General features: G+C 40.5%; 1 protein-coding gene across 5 annotated transcripts in view; it reads left to right on the top strand.

Moving 5' to 3' along the window:
- LOC126475263 (peritrophin-1-like) overlaps positions 1-25,744 on the top strand; it is a 276,824-nt gene extending 251,080 nt beyond the window's left edge. The window contains exons 1-2 of one of the 5 annotated variants that reach the window (XM_050102979.1): positions 1,726-1,767; positions 3,243-3,477. In XM_050102979.1, the coding sequence (XP_049958936.1) occupies positions 1,761-1,767; positions 3,243-3,466 (231 nt within the window). In that variant the 5' untranslated portion in view covers positions 1,726-1,760 and the 3' untranslated portion in view covers positions 3,467-3,477. Of the gene's footprint in view, positions 1-1,725; positions 1,768-3,242; positions 3,478-20,512; positions 20,530-25,454 lie in introns of those variants that run through there. The other 4 variants (XM_050102980.1, XM_050102981.1, XM_050102983.1 and 1 more) reach the window with 4 other exon arrangements.
- Positions 25,745-27,370: the final 1,626 nt, after the last annotated feature.

The following is a 27,370-nucleotide window of genomic DNA, read 5'->3' as shown; positions in this document are numbered from 1 at the left end:
TCAAAACTGGTGCTCACGAAGTAGATGAAGTTCCGGAATTCTGCTGTCTTGGAAGCAAAATAGGCCATGATGGATGCAGCAAGGGCGACGTAAGAAGCAAACTAATACTGGCAAAGAGAGCATTCCAGGCCAAGAGAATTCTACTGGTTGAAAAGTAGACCTTGAGGAAGAAATTTCTGCGAATGTAGATTTGGAGCGTAGCATTGTATAGAAATAAAACACGGAAATCGGGAAAATCGGAAAGGAAGAGTATAGAAGCGTTCGAGATGTGGTGCTACAGAAGAATGTTGAAAGCTTGGTGGATTGATAAGGTAAGAAATGAAGAGCTTCTCCGCCGAATCGGTGAGCAAAGCACTATATGAGAAACGCTGATAAGAAGAAGGGGGAATAACATCCATGGTCCTAAAGGGGACTTAGAGGGCAAAAACTGTAGGGGAAGACAGAGATTGGAATACCCCCAGCGAGGAAATGAGGTCCTAGTGTGCAAGAGCTACTCTGAAATGAAGAGGTTGGCACAGGAGATGAATTCGTTATGGGCCGCATCAAATCAGCCATAAGACTGATGACCCATAAAATAGAGAAAGTGAGAGAGAGAGAGAGAGAGAGAAGAACATGATTGAGCACACCTAAATGAGCAGATGGTAGAGCGACAAAGGCCTTCTTGCAGGCTGGTCGGCTACAGAGTACGGTACTTCTACTGGAAATGAGCAATATTTATGCGAGGCTGGCCACCATTCGAGTCATCGGTGGTATCACTTGGACTACTTATTCCGTTTGATCAGCTGTCCTGAACGCCCCATGATGTCCTAACTGTTTACACTTCAGGTGCTCTGACTGGGCGGCCGCTGTAGCCGAGCGGTTCCAGGCTCTTCAGTTCGGAACCGCGCTGGTGCTACGGTCGCAGTTTCGAATCCTGCCTCGGGCATGGATGTGTGTGATGTTCTTAGGTTAGTTAGGTTTATGTACTTCTAAGTCTGGGGGACTGATAACATCAGATGTTAAGTCCCATAGTGCTTAGAGCCATTTGAACCATTTTGTGCTCTGACTGATCTATTTTGCAAGGTCAGTGTACTGAATAGCTGGTCTTGCATCCGAGTTACCTTTTCCTGCTTAACTATGCATTGACACCGTAATTACGGCACCCCTCTCCGGACGATGTTCTTGTGCTGCGTCGCTGACTCAGTCCACGCCGCCCATATGGTGTGTAGCAAACGAGTACGTTCGTGCGGGTGTCATATCTGCAGTGTTCTAGCAGTAGTGGACACCAGACGATTCTGAGGAAGATTCCAGCAGAGGGGTTGAAAATTCGATCATTTTAGAAGAAACATGGTGCGGCCTAATAAAACAGAAGATTTTATCCTCAGTGACAACGGCCATAAAAGCCTGCAGACTTACAACAAACATTTTGTCTTAAGACGGACAAAACGGGAAAACTGGGAAGTGCTTTGTGGTCCTGTACTGACGCGACTGACGAAATGTGCTGCAAGTAGCTGCCAGGAATTTTTTTTATAAAGTACACGTAATCACAATTATGATTTCGGACGTGGTGACAGCTTTATCTCTGACAGTTTCTGAAAGCTAAATCGTGTAATTGGAAACGCCCTTAATGTACTGTAACACGACAGCCTTTTGTGTCATTGACATTGATATGAGGCAGATTATCTGCTCCAATTTGTATATAAAGCCTCAGCAGTACACTGTTGGGTATCTTCTGACTGTTGAAACATCGAGTGTGTGCACATCGTAGCATCTCATCCATCATGAAGGGTAAGTGGAAATTCTGTTGTATAGTATGTGGGAAAGAGTTATTCTTCTGACGATAGTTTCTTTTTATGTATTTGTCACTTGAGTGTGTGCAAGACTTCTATTTTCACTAGTAGAAGGAGCACATCCAAAATGAACTGTGTAGGAAATATTTATCAGACAGTTGCCTATGGACAACTGATACTTACTTGGATAGAATGATCGAATAAAATTATAGGTAAATTACAAGTGAGTGCTTTGTGGTCTTTGAGTGTGTCTCGGACGTATATTTGTCTCGTAAAATTACACACAAAAAAGAGTATGTTGGTGGCAGCTAGTCTGCGACTCATTAGACTTCTTGTGAGATTATATGTGATAATAATCCAATTTACTACATTAGAATGGGGATAGATTACGATGGAATACCAAGACAAAGGCGCTGATCACAATACTGTTAAATGAATGTTTTTCAAAAATGCTAACAAACAGTGGAGACCTGCTATTGAGGATAATAGCTCTCTCGATTTAGCACAATGAAATTTCTATTGGTACTTACTGTCGTGCTGTAGATTTGTATTATTTTACAATATGCCTTACATGCTTTACGTTATTGACTAATAATTACAGCGGATTACGAGCACACGTTCAGTTATCGTAGCATCACATCATAGAAACAACATAAACTAAGAGACAAGGAAAAGTGATATACTAAATTATTGATTCAATGGGATGATACACACGATGGTTTACATTTAGTGTAACCGATTCATAAAGCGATAAGAAAGTCATCACGCGACAAACTAAAAAAAAAAAAGAATAAATTGTGAACAGGGACAACGACGGCAGAAAAAGAGTGGAAATAGAGCTGAAAGTCTCATTAAAGCAAAATGTCATTTTAAGTAACATTACCAAACTGGTTCTCATCTTTTGACTGTAATTTATGGAGTTCAGACAATATTACGACATATTATCATCAGGTCGGTAGTCAGTATTTCTGAAAGCAATGTAAGCATGTAATCCGATGTATACTAGGATGATTAGCAAACTGCATGACTATCGCCTCAGTTAATATTGCCTTGTTAATAGGAAGCCGGCCGCGGTGGCCGTGCGGTTCTAGGCGCTTCTGTCCGGAACCGCGTGACTGCTACGATGGCAGGTTCGAATCCTGCCTCGGGCATGGATGTGTGTGGTGTCGTTAGGTTAGTTAGGTTTAAGTAGTTCTAAGTTCTAGGGGACTGATAACCTCAGATGTTAAGTCCCATAGTGCTCAGAGCCATTTGAACCATTTTTTTTGTTAATAGGATCGTGATACGTTTAACTTCACCGTTGTGAAATTTACTTTCATCAATCCCTGTACCATAATTTTGAGCACAGCTACTTGTTTATGTACTCAGAGTCATTTAGTTCCTTATCTGTATATTGGTTGACTGATTTCTCTTTGCAAACTTACGCAACCTATGGTGATGACAGTCTACAACTTACCACTCTTACTGTTCCAGTGCTGGCTTCTCTTCTGGCTGTGTGCGTGCTGGTAGCCGTGGTGACGGCGGCCCCCACCTGCCCGCAGTACGACGGCTCCACGCCCGTCTTCTTCCCTGACGAGAACGACAGCAGCAGCTTCTACGAGTGCAGCAACGGCAGGTCCGTCCACATGGCCTGCCCCACTGGCACCGTCTGGAACTCCAACATCAACACCTGCGACTGGCCACAGTCCAGGAAGTAGAAGGCACCGGACGATCGGCTGTCCCCATTCGACATTACTTGGCATGATGATGAAAACGTGCTCCAATAAGTTTCACAATGTTCTATAATGTAACAGCTGATTTTGAATAAATGACAATAAACCAAAAATTCTTCGTTGTTACTATGAAATCAGAATACTGCAAAATCCTACTACAGTGCAATGTATTCCAAAATCTCATGAGTAGTCGAGGGGGATTGAAACAAGGTAGTGATGGGAGTTGAAAAGCCTATTACGACCTTCACCGAAGAAAGCGATGAAATACTTTGCTCTCAATCAGAGGGATGAAGGTTGAAGTAGCTCTCCCTCTATACCTATTTTGTGTGGTTTGTCCAAATCGCGATTTTCGTTCCTTACGTAAGGATGCAGCCAGATATGTTTCTCTTTCTCGCCCAGTTCAAAGTCGTGCTCTGACAATATCGTCGTTGACAGGATGTTAAACGTCGGTCCTCCATGCTTCCTTCTGTGTTTCTTGGTGTATCACAGATTTAAAAAAAGATATGTATGTGTGTGTTTGTGTGTGTGTGTGTGTTCCACATCTCCTCCTACACTACTGGACAGATTTCAAGAAAACTTGTTACGTGTATCACAGTGTGGAAATAAACCACCGTGTTAGTTGGAACCACGTATACACTCCTTATGGTTGGTGTGAGAAAGAAGCGTATCCCGCGACCCGTGAAACCCAGACTATATTCACCCAGTATTTCAGAATGAGAGCTTTTAGTGACTTGTAACAATCTTCAATCGTAGTTCCGGACATTTAGGGAACTTTTCTGGCTGACATCACTACAAAATGATTGAAGGAAACAAGTTTATCGCTTACTACAGTTGCAGTTCATGGATAGAGCGTGATGTTTTAATGAATTACTTCTTTAGTGCAACTGTATTCACGACACATTTTGTAGACTGTATCCACTGTATGTAACTGCAAAACTGTGTCATTGAACTACACATAGTTCAGGAAAGAGGACTTCATAAACACTGCGATGCGTCAAAACCGACGCATCATGCATGACGTTCAGATGTATTACTTTTTTCGTATTAAACCTATTCGCTACACATTTCGCAGACAGTATACACGTATGCTACGGAATGTACCTACAGAATTATATCATTGTATGGTACAGAGCTCTGGAGACATGATGTCTTACCCAAGTAGTTGCATGGAACGAAAATGCAAGTTGAAATTAGCTGGAGGTACAACTGAACAACGTGTACAAATACGTGTGAAATGTGTTACATATATGTGAAATAGATGTCACATGTGTATATGTGCTCACAGTCACGGGTAAAAGTTTCCTCCTAAATCCCTTGATCGATTTCAACCAAACGTGGTGCAAATACTACTTACTATCTGTGGGGATTAACAAGTAACCTGCTAGTGGGGTAGAATGGTAACGTGGAGATCGAAGAGGGTAGGAGGAAATGGACAGACAGAGAACAGGAAGGACAGGATGGGCACAGACAGGAGTGGGAGAAGATAGACAGAGAGAAGGTGATGGGTAAATGGACAGAAAGGGATGAACAGGAGATGGGCAGAGAAATGAGAAGGAGGAAAGGGACAGAGAAAGGAAAGAGGTGGAGCTGGACGGAGGAAGGCGGAGGAGGAGGTGGCGAGAGAGAGGGAGAGGAGTAGATAGGCAGAGAGAAGGAGGGAAGGGGGGGAGGCGATGGACAGAGGAGGATGTAGGGAGGAGGAGGGGATTGACTTAGAGGGGGAGGTCGAGATGGACAGAGGAGAAAAAACCAGAAACTCAACACCTGTGCAGTTCAAATAGCGGATGAGTTTTTAATTAATATGATTCATTATGAAAGAATTTTTAAATCTAAATGTATGACAATTTATGCTTTGCTTCTCGGTTAGAAATTTAAAAGAATACATTTTTACAGATTTTGAAATGCAACCACTGAGGGGGTGAAATAAGGAGTGAACTGTTTCATAAAAGTATTTCGTTGCAAAAATAGTTTTAAAGTTGTATCTATAAAAATTGGTATTCGACTTCTCTGTTGGAAATAAAAAAGAGGTGCTCAAGTGTTCTGTGGAGCTCAATCGCCTCAGGGATTTGAATACGTGATGAGAAGATTTATGAAATAATTTATTATGAAAGCATTTTCAAATCTAAATCCATGAAAATTTTTGTTTAGATTCTCAACTGGAAATTAAAAGATACGTTTCACAGGTTTTGGAAATTCGACCCATAAGGGAGTGAAACAGAACGAAAATTTTTAAGAAAGTATTTCGTTATATTAAAAATGTTTAAAGAGAAATATGTGAAAATTTGTACTTCACAGTTAAATAAAAGAAATATGTGTTAGAGGATGAAAGTTTCTATTGAAATATCACCACAAGAACGCAAAAAGTATGGTTAACAAAACCCATGGACTTCAGCTACCAGAATCGCTGTCTCGTCTGAAGCACATTCGGTAAGACCATGCTTCTACGGCCTCATTTAGAGTGAAAAGATTAGAATGCGATGTGATTTGTAAAAAACATAAAAATTCGATAAAAAACAATCTGTGCAGACCACGCAGTCTACTCGAGCAAAACAGTGGGTGCCAAGCTAGTATTGTATACAATCCGTCTGTCCCTATAGCTTATTCTTATTTTTCTCAGAATCTGGAACATCTTGCACCATTTTACTTTGTGGAGGGCTTTTGCAGGTCGACAATAATTACTAACGAATCCTCGTTTTCCAAGCCTTGCTTTGCCTATGTTACATCCTCAGATCTAATTTCTGGTGTCCTCACGTTTCCGAAAGCGAAACTGACAGTCATATAACAGATCGTCAGTTTTCTTTCCGTTATTCTTGTGAGCGTCTTGAATGTTTGAGCCTTTAAGCGGCTTATAGAAAGGTCTCGTTGATTTATTTCCCAAAGTCTGATAATATGTCTCCGGACTTATAGATTTTACATACCAAATTAAATGGTCGCCTGACTGACACTTCCCCCAACGACTTTAAGACATTGCGAAGAATGTTATTGGTTTCTTCTGTCTCACTTCATCTCGAGACTTCGAAAGATCTGTTAAACTCTGGTACACACCCAGACTTCCATATCGATGCTCATTTCCTCCATAGTTAAGTCATAAACCTGTTCCTCCCTCTCACAGAGACCTTCAGTGTTGTCTTTCTAACTTTCCGCACCCACCTCTGTGCTTAGCAGTGGGATTTCCATCCCACTTTTAATCTTGACGTCCTCGTTTCTGTAACTATTTCTTTATCGACTTCTGGACATATTTCTGCAGTTATTTAGCATTAGTTTCCCTACACTGTATGTCATTCCTAAGTGTCTTATATAAAAATCTTATAAAATTCAACCTGTGCTCCATGAACACGCCTATAACGTAGCATTTTCGACCAACAATAGCTTAAAATGGAAATTTGTTTGTTTCAGCAATAACAATTATAATAAGCTGTTGCAATCAGGAGTTTATAAATTCAAATGTAATGATTGCCGGCGTGTTACATAGGGGTGACAGGTAGGTCTATAGGCATAAGATATAAAGAACATATGCCGTCTAGGATGGGTATGAACAAGAATGGGTCAACGTTTTCTGAACACATTATCGAAGAAGGACGTAAGCCCCAACCTGTTAACGACACCGGACTCAAAAATGGTTCAAATGCTCCTGAGCACTATGGGACTTAACATCTGAGGTCATCAGTCCCCTAGACTTAGAAATACTTAAACCGAACTAGCCTAAGAACATCACACACATCCATGCCCGAGGCAGGATTCGAACCTCCAACTGTAGCTTCCTGACTGAAGCGCCTAGAACCTCTCGGCCACATCGGCCGGTTTGGTGAAATGAAATTGTTAATGTTCTACCACTCTAATGATCGTATTTAACAGTATTTCATCTGTTGGACATTCGTATTATTAAGTATATTGTCCTTCATTTGCAGATATAGGCTTGTTATTAATTTATTGTCGTACATATTGGCTAGTTGCCTGATAAACGGTGCGATGTAGCTCACTGTGGTGAGCGCCACCGATGGTGCGCGGGGTGCGGCACACTTGTCTTCCGTGCGCCCCGTATAACAGAGGTAGTGGCGGAGGACATACGGTGCCATATGTAATTTTACTTATGTTCAAAATAGGCTTATGTCCGTTGAAGCTATTTTATTGGTCTTGACGCAGCCGCTGGGCTAAGACATTTTTCATTTCTTAATGTGTATATAAGTAATATGTTATCACTTACGTAATCTTGAAGTTTATGTGTAGGTTGAATCACTGGTCTAGATGTTATTTTGATCATTTTTAGGACTTCTGAAGAAGGCTATAATATTATAGCATAAACCATGGTCAAAGGTTATAATAACATAATTTAGTGCAACTGCGAGCTGTTTTTTATTCGAGGCAAATGAATCTCTTTATTCCTCCGTATTTCAGTATCCCACTACTCTAGACGCTGATCCTTCCGGTTGGGTAAGCCTACTCTTCATCATTACGAAATTATGACCCAAATCTATATCTGCTGCTGGGTATTCCTTACAATAGAACATCTGATTCGCAATCTCTGTCTGACTATGGTGTAATCCGTCAGGTATCTACCTCTATCTCCAAGTCTTTTCCGAGGACACTTCTTCCACGTGTAATTTGTGAACACTGTTTTAGCCAGTTGTCATTTTTGTAGCAGAACTAATCTCCCTCGTCCCTCATTCCTACTACCAAGCTCATATGCTGCCATAACTCTTTCTTCTATTCCATCCCCTACTACTGCATTCCAGTCGCTCTTGATGGTAACATCATCATCTCCTTTTGCACTGAAGCGCCAAAGAAACTGGCATAGGCATGCATATTCAAATAAAGAGGTATGTAAACAGGCGTAATAAGGCGCTGCGGTCGGCAAGGCGTATATAAAGAAACAAGTGCCTGGCGTAGTTGTTAGATCGGTTACTGCTGCTACAATGGTTGGCTATCAATATTTAAGTGAGTTTGAACGTGGTGTTATAGTCGACGCACAAGCGATGGGGCACAGCGTCTCCGAGGTAGCGATGAAGTGGGGATTTTCCCCGTACGAAACTTCATGGGTGTATCGAGAATATCAGGAATCCGGTAAAACATCCAATCACCGACATCGCTGTGGCCGGAAGAAGATCCTGCAAGAATGGGTCTCATGACAACTGAAGAGAATCATTCAACGTGACAGAAGTGTAATCCTTCCGCAAATTGCTGCAGATTTCAGTGCTGGGCCATCAACAAGTATCACGTTGCGAACCATTCAACGAAACATCATCGATAAGGGCTTTCGGAGCCGAAATCCCGCTCGTGTACCCTTGATGACTGCACGACACTAAGCCTTACGCCTACCCTGGGCCCGTCCTTAGACTGTCGATGAGTAGAAACATGTCGCCTGGTCGGACGAGTCTCCTTTCAAATTGTATCAAGTGGATGGAGGTGTATGGGTGTGGAGACACCTCATGAATCCATGTGCCCAGCATGTGGGGGTGTGATTGTTCATGCTCTTCGAGGCTCTGTAAGGGTGTGGGGAGTGTGCAATTGGAGTGATATGGGATACGTCTAGATATGACTCTGATAGGTGACACATACGTAAGCATCCTGTCTGATCACCTGCATTCATTCATGTCCATTGTGCATTCCGACATAGTTGCGCAACCCACACGTCCATAATTGCTACAGAGTGGCTTTAGGAACACTCGCCTGAGTTAAAACACTTCCACTGGTCACCAAAGTCCCCAGACATGAACATTATTATTCATATCTGGGATGCATTGTAACGTGTTGCTCAGAAGAGATCTCCACCCCGTCATACTCTTAGGGATCTACGGAAAGCCCTGCAGAATACGTGGTGTGAGTTTCCTCCAGCACTACTTCAGACATTGGGCAATTCCATGGAACGTCGTGGTGCACGGGGCCCCTACACGGTATTAAGCAGGTGTTCCAGTTTCTTTGGCTCTTCAGTGTATAAGAGCCAATCAAATGAAAACGAAACAGACCGAAAAAAACAGAAAAGTAATCACCATAACTGTGAGACAAAATGGTCAGTGCCCTCATGGAAAAATGTTAACGACTGGCTACAGAACCACAACTGTACCCACAGAGCACCTCTTTGTCTGAAGCCAATTGACTATCACACTTGTCTCTCTTCGCCACTCTAAAAATATGGAAATCTCAAAAGGAGAGATTGAGACTGGGTGGAGAATGTGTAGGGGCTTCCCAGTAAAAGTTCTACTGCGTACTCAAATCAACCTTGGCAACATATGGGCATATGACAACTGCAAAGGAATACAGCTATCAATACGCTCAATCTCCTAATTCTACTGTGCAGATTCCATGTGAAGAAAACTTTTGTCTTTTAAGAAACCTGTGGATTCCATAATACCACCACAAATCAATCCTTCTTATATTTACAGATGGAAAACACCTAATTTGTAACACAAAGACGAAAAATAAATATACACTAGAAAATGAGTCAGACTAGATCATCTCACTGACATATTTATTTACAATGCAAGACACCACTCATGTCTCGAGTGACTGTTCATTTAAAATATGGTTTCACGTCCTCATATAGACGTAGTCCTTTTATATTTCTTCAGTTAGGAAAGCTATGTCATTAAGAATGTGTTGGATAATTTCGTATCAACCAGTCTGTATCAATTCCTAATCCTTATTTTGTTGATTATAAGAGAAGATTTAAGATGATTATGAACCAGATTTCTGTCACAGCGTTACATTGTGGGTTAGAGTGACATTTTGTAATCGAAATACGATCTTCTCTGATGTGGTTTCACGAGTGAGTTTATCAATGTTCATCTGGTTTTATCCACATGGTATCGTATATGTTATTTCAGCTTTGTAACGGGTTTTCACCATTCCTCGCTTTCGAAACCATCAAATACCAACTCACTTAAAACGAAAATTGCCAAATCACTAGTCTCATTTCAGATATTCTATCCATATTGGTTCGTACACAGCCGTACCATGGATCCCAATGGTACGTGGTACTTACTGGAATTAAGGAAAACGTGGGAGGTAGGACCCACCAATATAACTTTATTTTCACACAACCTGTTTATTTATGAATGTATAAACTGCGTTTTACAGATAATCGAAGCATTTAACCATAAAATTTTCCTTAACAAAATGAACAAATTTGCAAAATTCCTTTGACGTTAAGCCTTTAGTTGAATAATATTTTAACCTTTGTTAAAGAAATTTGAAGTGCTGAATTGCAAAACAGCAAATAATATGACAATGAATATAAGACGGCCGAGCCGGCCGGTGCGGCCGAGCGGTTCTAGGCGCTACAGTCTGGAACCTCGCGACCGCTACGGTAGCAGGTTCGAATCCTGCCTCGGGCATGGATGTGTGTGATGTCCTTAGGTTGAAGTAGTTCAAAGTTCTAGGGGACTGATGACCTCAGAAGTTAAGTCCCATAGTGTTCAGAGCCATTTGAACCATAAGACGGCCGGACCTGCAGCCCGCCCGTTATCGGGTGAAACAGTTGTCTTTACTACCGCGTTGGACACAGTCTGTCTTATTAAATGCCATTCCTTATCAGCAAGCAGTTCCATCGATCCACGGTGCGTCGCAACAGTTACTGCGTACTGCCGATGAAAGCCAGGTAGAAGAGAGCAGCCAGGCCACTAGCGGTTGTCCGACATGAATGTTGCCAATCAACCGACGGGATAACGGCCTTCTGCCTGTAGTTGACGCTGACCCCTGTGAAGTACCCCGGTATCTTCACTCTGCGCAGGTCCTCCTTGCGCAGGTCGTGGCTTCGGCCGCCCTGACCTCGTGATCATCTCTTGTCGCGACGCTACCGCCAATCACCAAACTTCGTGCCTCCCTCTCGGGCCAGCGAATCTCGTACATATATCGACAAGCAAAGACCTTCTAAGGACACAACCCACAGACACCAACTTTTCCAAATAAATACTGGCCAAGGGGCCTCAAGAGAGATAGTCGATACTAAATTTGAGCCAGTGGTGCCAGACAGAACAGTCTACTAATCCAATGGGGCCACGGTTCATTCTCATTCCAGATATTCTATCCACCTTGTTTTGTACAGTCTTTGATGCATACTTGCACACAAATCGAGACAGACTACAGAAACAGTGCCTAACTGGCTTCGCTTCTCGATGACTCTTAGAAGGGAACAACTGGATATTATTATCCAGTTGTTCCTTAGAAACTTTTCGAACCATCACTCGTTGGAAATATGCATTACATAATGCTACGACGTCGCTGACTCCAGTCTTTGTTTATAGTAGATGTCCATAAATGGTTAAAATAGCTCTGAGTACAGTGGGACATCTGAGGTCATCAGCCCTCTAGAACTTAGAACCACTTAAACCTAACTAACCTAAGGACATCACACACATCCATGCCCGAGGCAGGATTCGAACCTGCGACCGGAGCGGTCGCGCGGATCCATACTGAAGCGCCTAGAACCCCTCGGCCACAGCGGCCGGCCTATCCATAAATGATGGCGGAAAGTTGTAGTAGTTTTCTTGGAACAATAATGCTTTCAGATCGTTCAACGACTTCCCAGAGTGAGATCTGATTTATCTCTTTTGCAATGGCCCTTTGTTTTCTGTTAGATAGGTAAGACTCAAAACATTATGCAGCATTGCCGGTAACACCATAATACTCTAATTTACTTAGGAGAATGCTGTGGTTCACGAGATGATGGTAGAATGAGCAGTTGGTGAGCCACTTCTATTTCATACTCACAACAATTAATTGTTCGTGGGTTTTCCTCAAAAATCTCTCTGAAATGTGGCAGGACATTCTGCAGATCGAGTATCCGTTGGTCATTAATATGATTTGATTCATATAGTTTATCTTCAATGACTGTTATTTAGTTCAATAACACTGTAAGCATCTAAGGTTGTAAGACGCATTGGGCTCAGATTTTGTCACCACCAACTACACTCATGGTTGTCAGCTAAAGCTAATAAATTTACCTCTACAGTATAACCACTAAACTGTAAAACGAATGTTCCTCCAGAAAATACCATAGAGCTTTTCTCTGCTCGGAAATTAACACCTGTTATACCGTCAGTCACCAAGCTGTCGACAATGATGACGGCGTGACACACTACCTGCTCTTTCAGGTTTTCTTTTAGTTGGGTCTGTAGCTTTACAGCCCAACCTCACACAGCCACAACGCTTAAAATTCTGCGCCGGCTGACAGGTGATGTTGATACCTCCCTTCAGGAATTCATCTAAATAGGATGATCGAGATCAGCGGCAAATGGCCCCTGAATAAATAACCGCCAATGTGTCAATTCCTTCAGTTTTCATTGTGAAGCGATGGCTCGTCATTGAGCCGAACCATAGACAGCTTTCGTGCATATTTTGCAAGTTGTCCCTCAGGTCTGTCCGATTCTGTAGCTGTGTGGTCATGGTGGCTGACTGAGATGTGGAGGACCCAGAATTGACCACTGGTACTTCCAAGGCTTTTTGATTGATGGGGACTAATAAGGGATGCACTCATCTTCGAGAGGCCAACTGAGGAGCTACTCGTACGGTTCCAAAGTCAAGAAACCTTGACAAAGACGGGGAGAGGGTATGCTGATTGCGTGCCACTCCAGACTACATCCGATGACGCCATTAGCAGAAGATGACATGGTAGTCGGTCGGAACCGACTGGTCCGTCTAGAGCCAGAGCTCGGAACTTTACTGCCCCTCATTTTCAGGGCATCGTTGTAGTGTAACATGTGGATTTCTAAATCTGCGCCACTCAATTCTCTTTGATCAGTACACTGGGGTTATCTTGTTTGGTCGGTATCAGCTTTCTTATACTTCGTGTTCATTGGGTCCATCCAAGCAACGATTTTGACTGATGTCTGTGGTTTTTATATGGCGTGGTAACGCTCGTTTCATTTATTTTTTCACCACCCATTGTCTGAATACCGTGAGTTCCGTTCGATATTATCTGCATTATATTGCTACTCCTGAAGTGTGCTTTCATATGTCCGAGGCACCTGTCGGTCTCTCAACCTCTCATGTGAACTTTGATTGTTTGCTTATGTACCCAAGATTGTTGTCATATGATGCATGAACGTTTTTACCGACACAACGTCTACAGTCTTCCATAAATCGATTGCATTAATCTTGAAATACTTTGTATTACTTCAAAACTTTTCAAAGTAAAGACGCAGAAATCCTTCTCTACTGTTGTACGTGGCGTGATTCAGTGTCCCTTAGTGTAGTTTTAGGTGGCGGCCATTTGTCCAGTATTTGGTCAAAAGAGCTCTTTCGAAATCATCTTTAACTGGACGCTTCTCTGATGCTTCGATGGCTCACGATGTGAATTAACTCTAGATGTATGCTGCTGCAAACGTAGCGTGCTGTATGTCATTCCAGCTATTTGGAATCACCCCTAAAAATGTTTTAGTGAACGCATGGTGTGGATTTCATGTCTTGTCGTCCCAACTAAATACTGTGAATTGCCATAGTCGGAGCGTGTTTCTGTCTATGATACTAATACAAAAATATGGTGTAGCTACCACAACATGTTATTCGTAGGCTGTACCAATATAATTTTGTTCATTAGTGGCAGTAGTATTTATATGGTTATTTCTGTTAAACTTGCCATGTATGCAAGACGTGCTATCCCCATCGAAAATAGACGAGTAAGCGTCCTACAATTTTATCTAATTTTTTAATACTGTTGCCTCATAGCGCACAGATATCATTGCTTTGCTGATGCTTTCACCTTCGTCGTCTTTGCCAGTACCAGCTTCATTTAATCGTTCTGCCAGGACGTCAGTAACCCATACTCCCGTAATCAGTTACATTATTTTGGCGCGTTGTTCCCAATTCGCTGTTAATTTTCATAGTCTGATCCTGGTACAATTTTGAATTATGATCGTTTTGTGTTTGCTCTAGAGCAGATATTCTGTCATCAGTTGTTTCGATTATTTCTTTAATTTTCAAACGTTCCAAGTGGATGTCTTCTTTCTCGTCCCAGAAACTTGTTTACCACATTCCACATCAATACGTTTCGCTGTCTTCTCTGCAATGTTATTCATTTTTTGACATATTTTTTTGCAAATTTTTAAATATTTTATACTTACTTGTTAGGTAAGCGGCTTAGCACAGCTATAATTTTGTCGATCAATCTATTTTTGGGTCCACACTATTTATTCTACAATTCAGTTTTGTTAATTACTCATCTGGTTTTCTTCTTTAGCCATATAGATAACAACACCAAAAAATCGAATCAAATTCAGAGAAGTATCTGACAATTTGTCTTCAGTGATGTGCAAAGCTACGTTTTCATGCATGTTTTCAGGTTTTGTAGTCTGTCTTCCCTTATCATGCGAACCACAACCAGTTCTAAAACGTAAATCTATTTCGCTTCAGAACGTGTTTCAGACTGTAAAAATTGATGATAACCACTCTAATTAAAATTACCCACCTATGTCACTTGAATTCATTTGAACTTTACTTAAATGCAAAATGCGTAAAATAGTTACTGACCAAATTACACAAATAGTCTTGTAGAGCTATGTTCAACAGTGGAACGTACACGTCGCGTTCACAATTGGAACTTAGAAAATTCACTAAAACAACAAAATCTAATGAACCAGTTGACTACAGGTAATTAAATTGTGGACAATGTTACTGCTGCTACTTACAGTTACTAACCAAATTACAGAAATAGCCTTGTAGAGTTATATTCAACAGTGAAACGTACACGTCACGTTGACAATTGAAACTGCGAAAATTCATTTAAGCAACAAAATGCAATGAACCATTTGATTACAGGTACCTAAATTGTGGATGATGTTACTGCTGCTAATTTCGAGCTTTTACAGTGCAGTCTCATTGCAGAATTTGCTGCTGCAAAGAATAAGATAAGGATAAAAAATTTTACAACCTGCGTTCAGTATCCGACGGATATTGTTTTCGATTTATAATCCTTCCATCTGAATTTCGTTTCTCTGCATCTTGCCCGGATCCATGTGATAAGTGTTACAAAATGTGCAACAATCAATTAGTTATACGAGAAATACCTGAACTTGGTTAATTAAAATAACTAAATCCATCTTATTACCTCTTACAAATTTCACAAATAATTATAGGTTCTTTCACGGAGATCGTCAGTTATTGTATTCGTTCAATTTCTATTGTTATTTTTTATCATTTTTAACCTTCTGATATTTTATCTGCCTTATTTATACCATATAAATTATACAGTTATGAACCATGTAGCCTCTTACTAGGGACTAGGAAAACTATATGAATAAAGTATTTGGTGGGTTCTCTACAGATATCGTTCTGCAAAAATACAATTGTTTTCTATTAACGCGTGGGTGAACTGAAACGTAATGCCTCTTGAGTTTTTATGCGATAACCCTTAATGTTTCTTAAATAAAACAAACTTTATTAATATCCAACATCCTATACTTCTAATCTACATATTTATTTTTCAACTTACTCACTGTGGTGACGAGCATGTTTCTCCCAACGACAGGCCAGTTTCTTGATACCGTCGCTGTAGAAAGTTTGACTTGGTTGACAGAGTTAGAGCCGCAATATCACCTCTGCTTGTACCCCTTCATCACTTCAAAGTGAATTCCTCGAAGGTTATTTTAAATTTTGGAAAGAGATGAAAATCGGGAGCGGCCAAGTGGGGACTATATGGAGGATAACTGATGACAGGGAACCCCATGTGCTGGATTGTTGTAAATGTCACAGCGTATGTGGTCTGGCATTGTAATACTGAAGCGGAGGGTGCCCCATCTGTGGATGAACAATTGAAATTCGAAACTCGATTGCAGCATGTTGTTTCTCAATCAGTAACATAATTACGTTTCACATTCATACGTTTCACGCCATACTTCGGAGCCGTCTGGCGGCATAAGGCTGCAAATATGTAGACTGAAGAATAAAGACGTAAAATGTTAATAACGTTTGCGTTATTTAGAGAGCTGTAAGGGTTTCTCGTAAAAATTTCGGAGGCCATACTTTCCAGCACGGCTTAGTAATACAGAGAAGACACAGGATACCGTTTCAAATTACTTAAGTGTTTTTATATTCCTTGGTTGATAAAACTATTCCGCGTATGCACTTGGATTTGCATACATTTCTCCTCTTATCGTAATGTTTAATACGCCGTTGTATTCATATGTCAATCGCGGATATCTTATAATGACTGACTAGTTAACTAAAAACGTCAGATTGCTTTCAATTACGAACTTGTTCTAGATTTGCTGGCATCGTCTGTGTCTTTGAAGAGAGAGGCATTGAGAGTGGTGTGAGTCCTTTTCCAGTAATATCAAAGCATGTATTTACTGCTGGTGAAACTCATGTTCTCTACACGTAACCACGTTTTCATTGCATGAATTACGTTCTCATCTTTTTCTATATGTGTTCCTCACATAGCACAGTTAAGAGACCCAAGCAGGTGATAGTCCGAGGACAAAGGGTCTAAGTTCAAATGGTTCAAGTGGCTCTGAGCACTATGGGACTTAACTTCTGAGGTCATCAGTCCTCTAGAACTTAGAACCACTTAAACCTAACAAACCTAAGGACATCACGCACATCCATTCCCGAGGCAGGATTCTAACCGGCGACCGTAGCGGTCGCGCGGTTCCAGACTGTAGAGCCTAGAACCGTTCGGCCACTCCTGCCGGCAAAGGGTCTAAGTGATAGAATGGAAGCGGCAGTGAAGTCCAACCTAGTTTTGTGATGTTTTTCCGGATTACGCGTGTGTAGGTAGCCGTTGTCGTGTTGCAACAGTGTTACTTTTTAATCTACTACAAATGAATGTAACTGGGTAGACAGCACGTTCGACTACCACGTAAGTGTTTATAGACATTGCTAATTTATGAGTGAATGTGCCAGCGAAAGCAACTATTCCAATCATAAAATAAAATTTATTAACATATTAAAAGATGAGCAGTTCACAAACATTTGAGCTCGTAGCACTTTAACAATGTTTTTATGTTTCAATTATCTTACTTTTAAGGCAAATATTTTCCAGCAGAAGGAGGACAGCGCGACATCTGACAGCCTACGTGACACAATGGCAGAAATGTTAATCAGCTTGAGAACAGTTCTTGAGAAACGTCATAACTTAAAACAGAAAACGGTTTATGTACACGAAGCTATTCTGCTCTTAAAAACAATGAGGAATGTATCACTTTGCTCTTGAAGCAAAAGAGGATTTCATTATAATGAAAAAGTAAATTAAACATATCATCGACAGTTACAGAAGCCAATGTGCACCAACGTTATCACAAATGCCTATTCATGTATTTTCAAAGCCGAGTACTTTTCAAATTCTTTGCCCTATCGCCTAGTAGTCCTTCCTTCACAACAAAGTGAAATAAAGAAAGAACTAGATATATTGAAATTAATCGATCTAACGAGGGGTTGAAAAACACCTAAGAAAAATTTAAAAGAATCGCAATGAACGGTGAATGACACTTCGCGACTTGTATTACAGAAACAGAAACAAAATACAATGCTAGCACATATAACGTCAAAATTTATCAAAAAATTTACAAATCCTCCAAAACAGTCAAACGTTAGATTCCTTTTTAAACTGAAAAACATTTCGGGATTTCCGGTTAGCCAATAAACTGGACCTAAAAGTGGTACGCTATTGACATCGAGTATATACAGAAATAACTGCAGTGGTTGTGATCGGCATTACGTAAATTATATGGGTTGTTTATTTAAGATAGTTTTTAAAGAGCATATGCAGGGTGAGTCAGAAAGAGCTTTACAACTTTGGAATGATACTGGAATTTATTGAGATAACTTAAAGAATCGGTAGATATATCATTTCGTAGGAAACAACCTCAAGTTTGATTCATATAGTGCATCAGTACACCGTTCCGCCAACAGGAGCGCAAGCACAGTGCACAGTTAAAATGACTGAAACTCCCTGGCAGATTAAAACTGTGTTGGACCGAGACTCGAACTCGGGACCTTTGCTCTTCGAGGGAGAAATTCTGTAGAGTTTGGAAGCTAGGAGACAAGGTACCGGCGGAAGTATGGGTGTGAGGACGGGTCGTGAGTCGTGCTTGAGCAGCTCGGATGGTAGAGCACTTGCCCGTGAAAGGCAAAGGTCTCGAGTTCGAGTCTCAGTCTGGCAAACAGTTTTAATCTGCCGTGAAGTTTCATATCAGCGCACACTCCGCTGTAGAGTGAAAACTTCAGTCTAGTTAAAATGGATACTTTCACTGGGGCGGAGTGTGCTCAGTGTATGTTCTGGTTTGGTGAAACAAACTCTGCAACTACTCGGCGTAAATTTCTCACCGAATGCGCGAAAGAACCTCAATACAGGCCTACGATTTACTCTTGATACAAGAACTTTGTTGAGACGTTTTGATTACTGCGAAATGATAACTCATCAGTTACGTGTGAAGGGCCAATCAAATGGCCACATCGCTCCCCATACTTGACACCACTGGATTTGTTTCTCCAGGGTTTCGTTAGAAACAGTGTGTAATTTGTTCTCCTACTAAACAGTTTAGCCGATCTGAACAATCGAGTTGCTGCGACGAGTGTGGGAAGAAACTGATAACAGATGGGATGTTTATCGCATCGAAAATCATAGTCACATCGAACCAAAATGACACTTGACACTTTTATATGAAACTTGAGGTTGTTAGCTACAAAAGACACATGTACGGATTGTGTAAGTTATCTCAATAAATTTCTGCATCATTCGAAAATTTTAAAGTCCTTTTTGACTCACACTGTAAATTCACACTTAAAACGACCTTTAGTAAGTAGATTCCTAAAAGTAAATATTCCACGACAGACATAAAAGGGAACTTGTATGTCTTATATACAGCAGCCAATGGAAGCCAACTCATTGTTCTAGAGGGACTGGAAATTTTAAGTAACAAAAATCACTGGCCCAGCGAGATCAGTTAGAATTATAATTTTAACGGAGGGTTATATCTAAATTACAAATATTTTGATGATGCACGTCGAACTGTGGTGAATTGGAATCCGGAAACAAGGGGGTTATGAAGTTTCCTGACTCTTACAACACCAAAACGACAGCGAGATTTTCTCCTCACGGCCCGTCTACATTCCTTAGCGGCAAATCAGCGAGTGAGAAATACCACAGGCAGACAGAACACGCCAGCAGTCACCCGTGTTGACTGCAGTGATCTGGTCGACCCTTTTCTACTTAACACCCTACAAATTTTGTGTATAATTTTTAAAATTAATTACACGATTCACTGATGTAGGCCTCTAATTACGTTTCTATTATCAGTTGACAGCACGCTCTTGTAGAAGACTATTATCCTTTTCAGTAGTTTTCCTACTTTTTGATTATCTAGTATTTGATTCTTCTGTCACCTTCAGTTAGCTTTCTGAGATTCATTTATTTCTTTGTCAAATTTTGTTTCATGTGATAAAGTTAATAAAGGAACTGTGACATCTAGCGTGTCGGTATTATGTTCTTATAAGTATCAGCACAGAATACACAACTGTTTTAATGAACATCATGGCGTTTGGCTAGGTTGAACGAGTTACTGCCCATAACCAAGTCTTCATAGTATGTGCAGCACATGAAGTATGTAACTGCTATAGTTGACGTTCAGTGCAATTTTTTGTCTAGTGTAAGTCTAATGATTGGAGCTTGATCAGTCAACAATGGTCATACTGCATAAATTTGCAATCGACCCAATGTTAATTTGATATTCAAAATATTTTTCAACTTCCGTTTGAAGATTTCCACGAACAAACGTCATGTCTTAAGACAAGGACAACGAAATAGTTTGGAATAATTTTGCTGTCGTGTACTGAAGTGATTAACAAAATGTACTGAAAATAGCTGTCAAGCATGTATTTGAAAAGCATATCGAATCACAATTATGATTTCGGAACCGTCATGACGTGACAGATTTATCTTTGACAGTTCCTGAAAGTTACTTGAGTTTTAGGAAACGCCCTTAATGTATCGTAGCACGGCAGTCTTTTTTGTCATCCACATTGATATGAGGTTGTTTATCTGTCGCAGCGTGTATATAAAGCCTCAGCGAAGCACTGTTGTGTATCTTCTTACTGTTGTGTCCCAACTATCATGAAGGGTAAGTGAAAGTTCTGTTGTATTTTAAATTAAAATGATATAATTCTTATGGCGATAGTCTCCTGTGAAGCATTTGTCATCTGCATCTGAGCAAGACATTTATTTTTACTGGCAAAATGCGCATTACTAGCCAGTTGTGTAGTAAACATTTGTTAAGCAATGTCCTATGAACAACTGCTAGTTACCTGGTTTGAATGATCGAATCTCGGGTAGCAGTTAAGAAACTACAAGCGAGTCTGAAATGCTGTGCCATGAGATGAGCATACACTCGGCCCGTAGAGATACATGGGAGTCCTTTGTGGTCTCTGTGTCTCAGATATATATTTAACACGTGAAATTATATACAAAAATTAGTACATCGATGACTGCTTGTTTATGAGTCATTAGACTTCGTGCGTGATAGTAAGTTATATTAATAAAGTTTATTGTATTAGGAAGGGGGTATGTTACCTCCAATTTCCATGGCATAAAAGCAGATTACATTATTTTGAACAGAATTTAGTTTTTAGAAATGTAACCACAAAGTATTCAGGACGACATCTCTTTGGTCATAGGGTGATGAAATTTGAACTTCCTGGTGAATCATTCAGGACATGAGCGTTGCCAACCCAGCGTCACCGGAAGCATCTCGGAAGATGTCCAGTGCTGCTCTCGCGAAAAGTCAGGAACAGAAAAGTATTTTTCGACAGCGACCATATAGGCTGGAAGATACATCAGCAACGATGAGATTCAGTCACGAAAGGCTTCATTGTTCGAAGGCACTGACTATGTGAATATATATTATTTAGCAGTATGCCTTTCTTACTTTATGTTACTGAATAATAGTGGAAGGAGAAGCCATTAGGTTATTGGGGCACAAAGTGTCATCGTTACACCACATCATAAAAAATGTAATCTAGTTGAAATGGGGATATGTAAGGAAAAAAGATAAGATAATCAGAGAGATGGCACATGTGACGTTCAACATTTAGTGTAATTAGGATTTTTTTGCTTCACTGTATGATTAAATGATGATGGCGTCCTCTTGGGTAAAATATTCCGGAAGTAAAATAGTCCCCCATTCGGATCTCCGGGCGGGGACTACTAAAGAGGATGTCGTTATCAGGAGAAAGAAAACTGGCGTTCTACGGATCGGAGCGTGGAATGTCAGATCCCTTAATCGAGCAGGTAGGTTAGAAAATTTAAATAGGGAAATGGATAGGTTAAAGTTAGATATAGTGGGAATCAGTGAAGTTCGGTGGCAGGAGGAACAAGACTTTTGGTTAGGTGAATACAGGGTTATAAACACAAAATCAAATAGGGTTAATGCAGGAGTAGGTTTAATAATGAATAGGAAAATAGGAATGCGGGTAAGCTACTACAAACAGCATAGTGAACGCATTATTGTGGCCAAGATAGACACAAAGCCCATGCCTACTACAGTAGTACAAGTTTATATGCCAACTGGCTCTGTAGATAACGAAGAAATTGAAGAAATGTATGATGAAATAAAAGAAATTATTCAGATAGTGAAGGGAGATGAAAATTTAATAGTCATGGGTGACTGGAATTCGAGTGTAGGAAAAGGGAGAGAAGGAAACGTAGTAGGTGGATATGCATTGGGGCTAAGAAATGAAAGAGGAAGAATTTTGCACAGAGCACAACTTAATCATAGCTAACACTTGGTTTAAGAATCATGAAAGAAGGTTGTATACATGGAAGAATCCTGGAGATACTAAAAGGTATCAGATAGATTATATAATGGTAAGACAGAGATTTAGGAACCAGGTTTTAACTTGTAAGACATTTCCAGAGGCAGATGTGGACTCTGACCACAATCTATTGGTTATGACCTGTAGATTAAAACTGAAGAAACTGCAAAAAGTTGGGAATTTAAGGAGATGGGACCTAGATAAACTGAAAGAACCAGAGGTTGTACAGAGTTTCAGGGAGAGTATAAGGGAACAATTGACAGGAATTGGGGAAAGAAATACAGTAGAAGAAGAATGGGTAGCTTTGAGGGATGAAGTAGTGAAGGCAGCAGAGGATCAAGTAGGTAAAAAGACGAGGGCTAGTAGAAATCCTTGGGTAACACAAGAAATATTGAATTTAATTGATGAAAGGAGAAAATATAAAAATGCAATAAATGAAGCAGGCAAAAAGGAATACAAACGTCTCAAAAATGAGATCGACAGGAAGTGCAAAATGGCTAAGCAGGGATGGCTAGAGGACAAATGTAAGGATGTAGAGGCTTATCTCACTAGGGGTAAGATAGATACTGCCTACAGGAAAATTAAAGAGACTTTTGGAGACAAGAGAACCACTTGTATGAACATAAAGAGCTCAGATGGAAACACAGTTCTAAGCAAAGAAGGGAAAGCAGAAAGGTGGAAGGAGTACATAGTGGGTCTATACAAGGGCGATGTACTTGAGGACAATATTATGGAAATGGAAGAGGATGTAGATGAAGATGAAATGGGAGATATGATACTGCGTGAAGAGTTTGACAGAGCACTGAAAGACCTGAGTCGAAACAAAGCTCCGGGAGTAGACAACATTCCATTGGAACTACTGACGGCCTTGGGAGAGCCAGTCTTGACAAAACTCTACCATCTGGTGAGCAAGATGTATGAGGCAGGCGAAATACCCTCAGACTTCAAGAAGAATATAATAATTCCAATCTCAAACAAAGCAGGTGTTGACAGATGTGAAAATTACCGAACAATCAGTTTAATAAGCCACAGCTGCAAAATACAAACACGAATTCCTTACAGACGAATGGAAAAACTAGTAGAAGCCGACCTCGGGAAGATCAGTTTGGATTTCGTAGAAATACTGGAATACGTGAGGCAATACTGACCTTACGACTTATCTTAGAAGAAAGATTAAGGAAAGGCAAACCTACGTTTCTAGCATTTGTAGACTTAGAGAAAGTTTTTGAGAATGTTGACTGGAATACTCTCTTTCAAATTCTAAAGGTGGCAGGGATAGAATACAGGGAGCGAAAGGCTATTTACAATTTGTACAGAAACCAGATAGCTGTTATAAGAGTCGAGGGGCATGAAAGGGAAGCAGTGGTTGGGAAGGGAGTGAGATATGGTTGTAGCCCCTCCCCAATGCTATTCAATCTGTCTATTGAGCAAGCAGTAAAGGAAACAAAAGAAAAATCGGAGTAGGTATTAAAATCCATAGAGAAGAAATAAAAACTTTGAGTTTCGGCGATGACATTGTAATTCTGTCAGAGACAGCAAAGGACTTGGAAGAGCAGTTGAATGGAATGGACAGTGTCTTGGGAGGAGTATATAAGATGAACATCAACAAAGGCAAAACGAGGATAATGGAATGTAGTAGAATTAAGTCGGGTGATGCTAAGGGAATTAGATTAGGAAATGAGACACTTAAAGTAGTAAAGGAGTTTTGCTATTTGGGGAGCAAAATAACTGATGATGGTCGAAGTAGAGAGGATATAAAATGTAGACTGGCAATGACAAGGAAAGCGTTTCTGAAGAAGAGAAATTTGTTAACATCGAGTATAGATTTAAATGTCAGGAAGTCTTTTCTGAAAGTATTTGTATGGAGAGTAGCCATCTATGGAAGTGAAACATGGACGATAAATAGTTTGGACAAGAAGAGAATAGAAGCTTTCGAAATGTGGTGCTACAGAAGAATGCTGAATATTAGATGGGTAGATCACATAACTAATGAGGAAGTATTGAATAGGATTGGGGAGAAGAGAAGTTTGTGGCACAACTTGACGAGAAGAAGGGATCGGTTGGTAGGACATGTTCTGAGGCATCAAGGGATCACCAATTTAGTATTAGAGGGCAGCGTGGACGGTAAAAATCGTAGAGGGAGGCCAAGAGATGAATACACTAAGCAGATTCAGAAGGATGTAGGTTGCGGTAGGTACTGGGAGATGAAGAAGCTTGCACAGGATAGAGTAGCATGGAGAGCTGCATCAAACCAGTCTCAGGACTGAAGACCACAACGACAACAGGATTTTTTGTGACAAAGAAGTCATCGTGCCACAAATTTAAAGAAAAGAAAATTAGATTAAAGTGAACTGGGACAATTACTCCAGAAAAGGTTTGGAAATCCTGCTGAAGGTCTCATTAAAAGGAAATTTCCCTTCAGGTAAGACTCTCAAGCCAATCTCTTCGGTTATGGAGCTCGAACTGAATGTTACAACATTTTACGACAAACTAGGTAGTCGTATTTGTAAAGCAATGGAAGCATGTGACGCGAAGCATATTACAATCAACGCAAAAATTTTATGACCATCTCCCCAGTTAATATTGCCTTGGTGTTAGGATCATGATACTTACTTAAATGTAGCCACTGTGCAAAACGTTATTGTTGAGGTCTTCAGTCAAAAGACTGAGTTGACTCAGCTCTCCATGCTATTCTCTCCTGTGCAAGCCCCTTCACATCCGAATACTGCAGCGTACATCCTTCTGAATCTGCTTACTGTACTTGTCTCTTGGTCTGCCTCTACAATTCCACCCTCCTCTTCCCCACGCACACACGCACACACACACACACACACACACACACACACACACACACACACACACTTCCATCCAGTTGTTAACTTGTGATCCATTGATGTCTGAGAATGTGTCCTCTCAACCAATTCCTTCTTTTAGTCAAGCTGTGCCATATATATCTTGTCTCCCCTGTTCTATTCAGTTCGTCCTCGTTAGTTATGTGATCTACCTATCTCATATTCAGCTTTTCTGTAGCACAGCATGTTGAATGCTTCTATTCTCTTCTCGTCTAAAATGTTTATCGTCCATGTATCATCAATCTTTGTAGCGCAACATGAACACCGTTATTTGTTTACGTTCCCCGCGCTATTTAGTCACTTTTGCTAACTGATTTTTCTGTGTAAACATGTTGTGTCTTGTGATTACGACAGTCCAGACCTGACTACTCTTACTGTTCCAGTGCTGGCTTCTCTTCTGGCTGTGTGCGTGCTGGTAGCCGTGGTGTCGGCGGCCCCCAACTGCCCGCAGTACGACGGCTCCACGCCCGTCTTCTTCCCTGACGAGAACGACAGCAGCAGCTTCTACGAGTGCAGCAACGGCAGGTCCGTCCACATGGCCTGCCCCACTGGCACCGTCTGGAACTCCAACATCAACACCTGCGACTGGCCCCAGTCCAGGAAGTAGAAGGCACCAGACGATCGGCTCTCAGTCATTCGACATTACTTGGCATAATGATGAAAATGTATTCAAGTAGATTTCACAATGTACTCTAACGTAACAGTCAAGTTTAAATAAACAGCAATAAGCAAAACAACATGATTCTTTGTTATTGTGAAAGAAAAATCTCGAATAATCTTACAATGGAAGAAATTAAAAAAATTAATGAATAATTGATGATACTGAAAGAAGGTAGTGATGGCAGGCAAAGCGCCGATTATGTTCTTCGCCGAACATGGTGATGGGGTACTAGTCTAGCTTTCAGGTGGATAAAGATAGAAATCCTTCTGTAGTTATCCAGATTTTAATTTTGTGGGCATCCCAAAATCCCCGCATTAATTCCTTACGTAAGGATGCAACCAGCTTTATTCCCCGTTCTTGACCATTTCTAAATCGAAATCTGATTTTATTTTATGCGATATTACTTTTATGTTGTCAATTCATGTGCTGACACGTTCCGTGACTTTAGAGATTTGCTTCTCAATTTGCTACTATGGAATTAGACGTGTAACATAAAATAAACTGCAAATGATACATTGTCAGGCACAGTTTGGATTTCTGAAGGGTTCTTATATAGAGCAAGCTATTTACACTTACAGTGAGAGTGTACTTAATTCAGTAGATAATAAGTTACAGGCTACTGGCATTTTCTGTGAGCTGTCAAAAGCCTTTGACTGTGTGAACCACAGCATTCTCCTAAGTAAATTAGAGTATTATGGTGTTACCGGCAATGCTGCATAATGTTTTGAGTCTTATCTATCTAACAGAAAACAGAGGGTGTCGTTGCGAAATACCTGTGCTGTGAGCAGTCAGTCTTCATCTGACTGGGAATTAATTACATGTGGTGTTCCTCAAGGTCCTGTTATGGGTCCACTGCTTTTTCTTGTGTATAACCACTCATCTGTTACATTGCCAGATGCTAACTTTGTTTTGTTATCAAATGATACAAACATTGCAATAAGTAGCAAGTCAAGTACAGATTTAGAAATAGCTGTTAATGAAATTTTCACTGACATTAATAAGTGGTTTAAAGCTAATTCTTTGTCATTAAACTTTGAGAAGACCCACTATATGCAGCTCAGAACCTGTAAGAGAGTTCCTTCCAGCATGAGTATAACGTATGAAGACATACAGATCGAAGAGGTTGACAGTGTTACATTACTGGGACTACAACTTGATAATAAATTGAGTTGGGAAGAGCATACCACAGAACTGCTTAAGCACCTAAACAAGTCTGTATTTCCCATGAGAATGATGTCAGATGTGGGAGATATAAATACAAAAAACCTCGCATACTTTGCTTACTTTCATTCTATCATGCCGTATGGGATCATATTCTGCGGCAACTCATCAAACTGAGCAAAAGTTTTTAGGGTGCAAAAGCGTCTGATAAGAATCATTTGTGGTATAAATTCAAGAACATCTTGTAGAAACCTGTTCAAAGAACTTTGTATTCTAACCACTGTAACTCAGTATATTTATTCCTTAATGAAATTTGTTCCAAGTGATACAGGTCTATTTCCAGCCAATAGCTCAGTACACAGTATCAATACTAGGAATAAGAAGAATCTACATAAAGCCCTAAAATCACTTACCTTGGTCCAATATTCAGGAACTTACATTTTTAAAAAATTGCCAGCAACCATTAAAAACTTGGTT

This window comes from Schistocerca serialis, chromosome 4 (assembly GCF_023864345.2).
Source record: "Schistocerca serialis cubense isolate TAMUIC-IGC-003099 chromosome 4, iqSchSeri2.2, whole genome shotgun sequence".
NCBI lineage: Eukaryota > Metazoa > Arthropoda > Insecta > Orthoptera > Acrididae > Schistocerca > Schistocerca serialis.
Note: the sequence above shows the minus strand (reverse complement) of the source record. Positions and strands in the feature narration are given on the sequence as shown.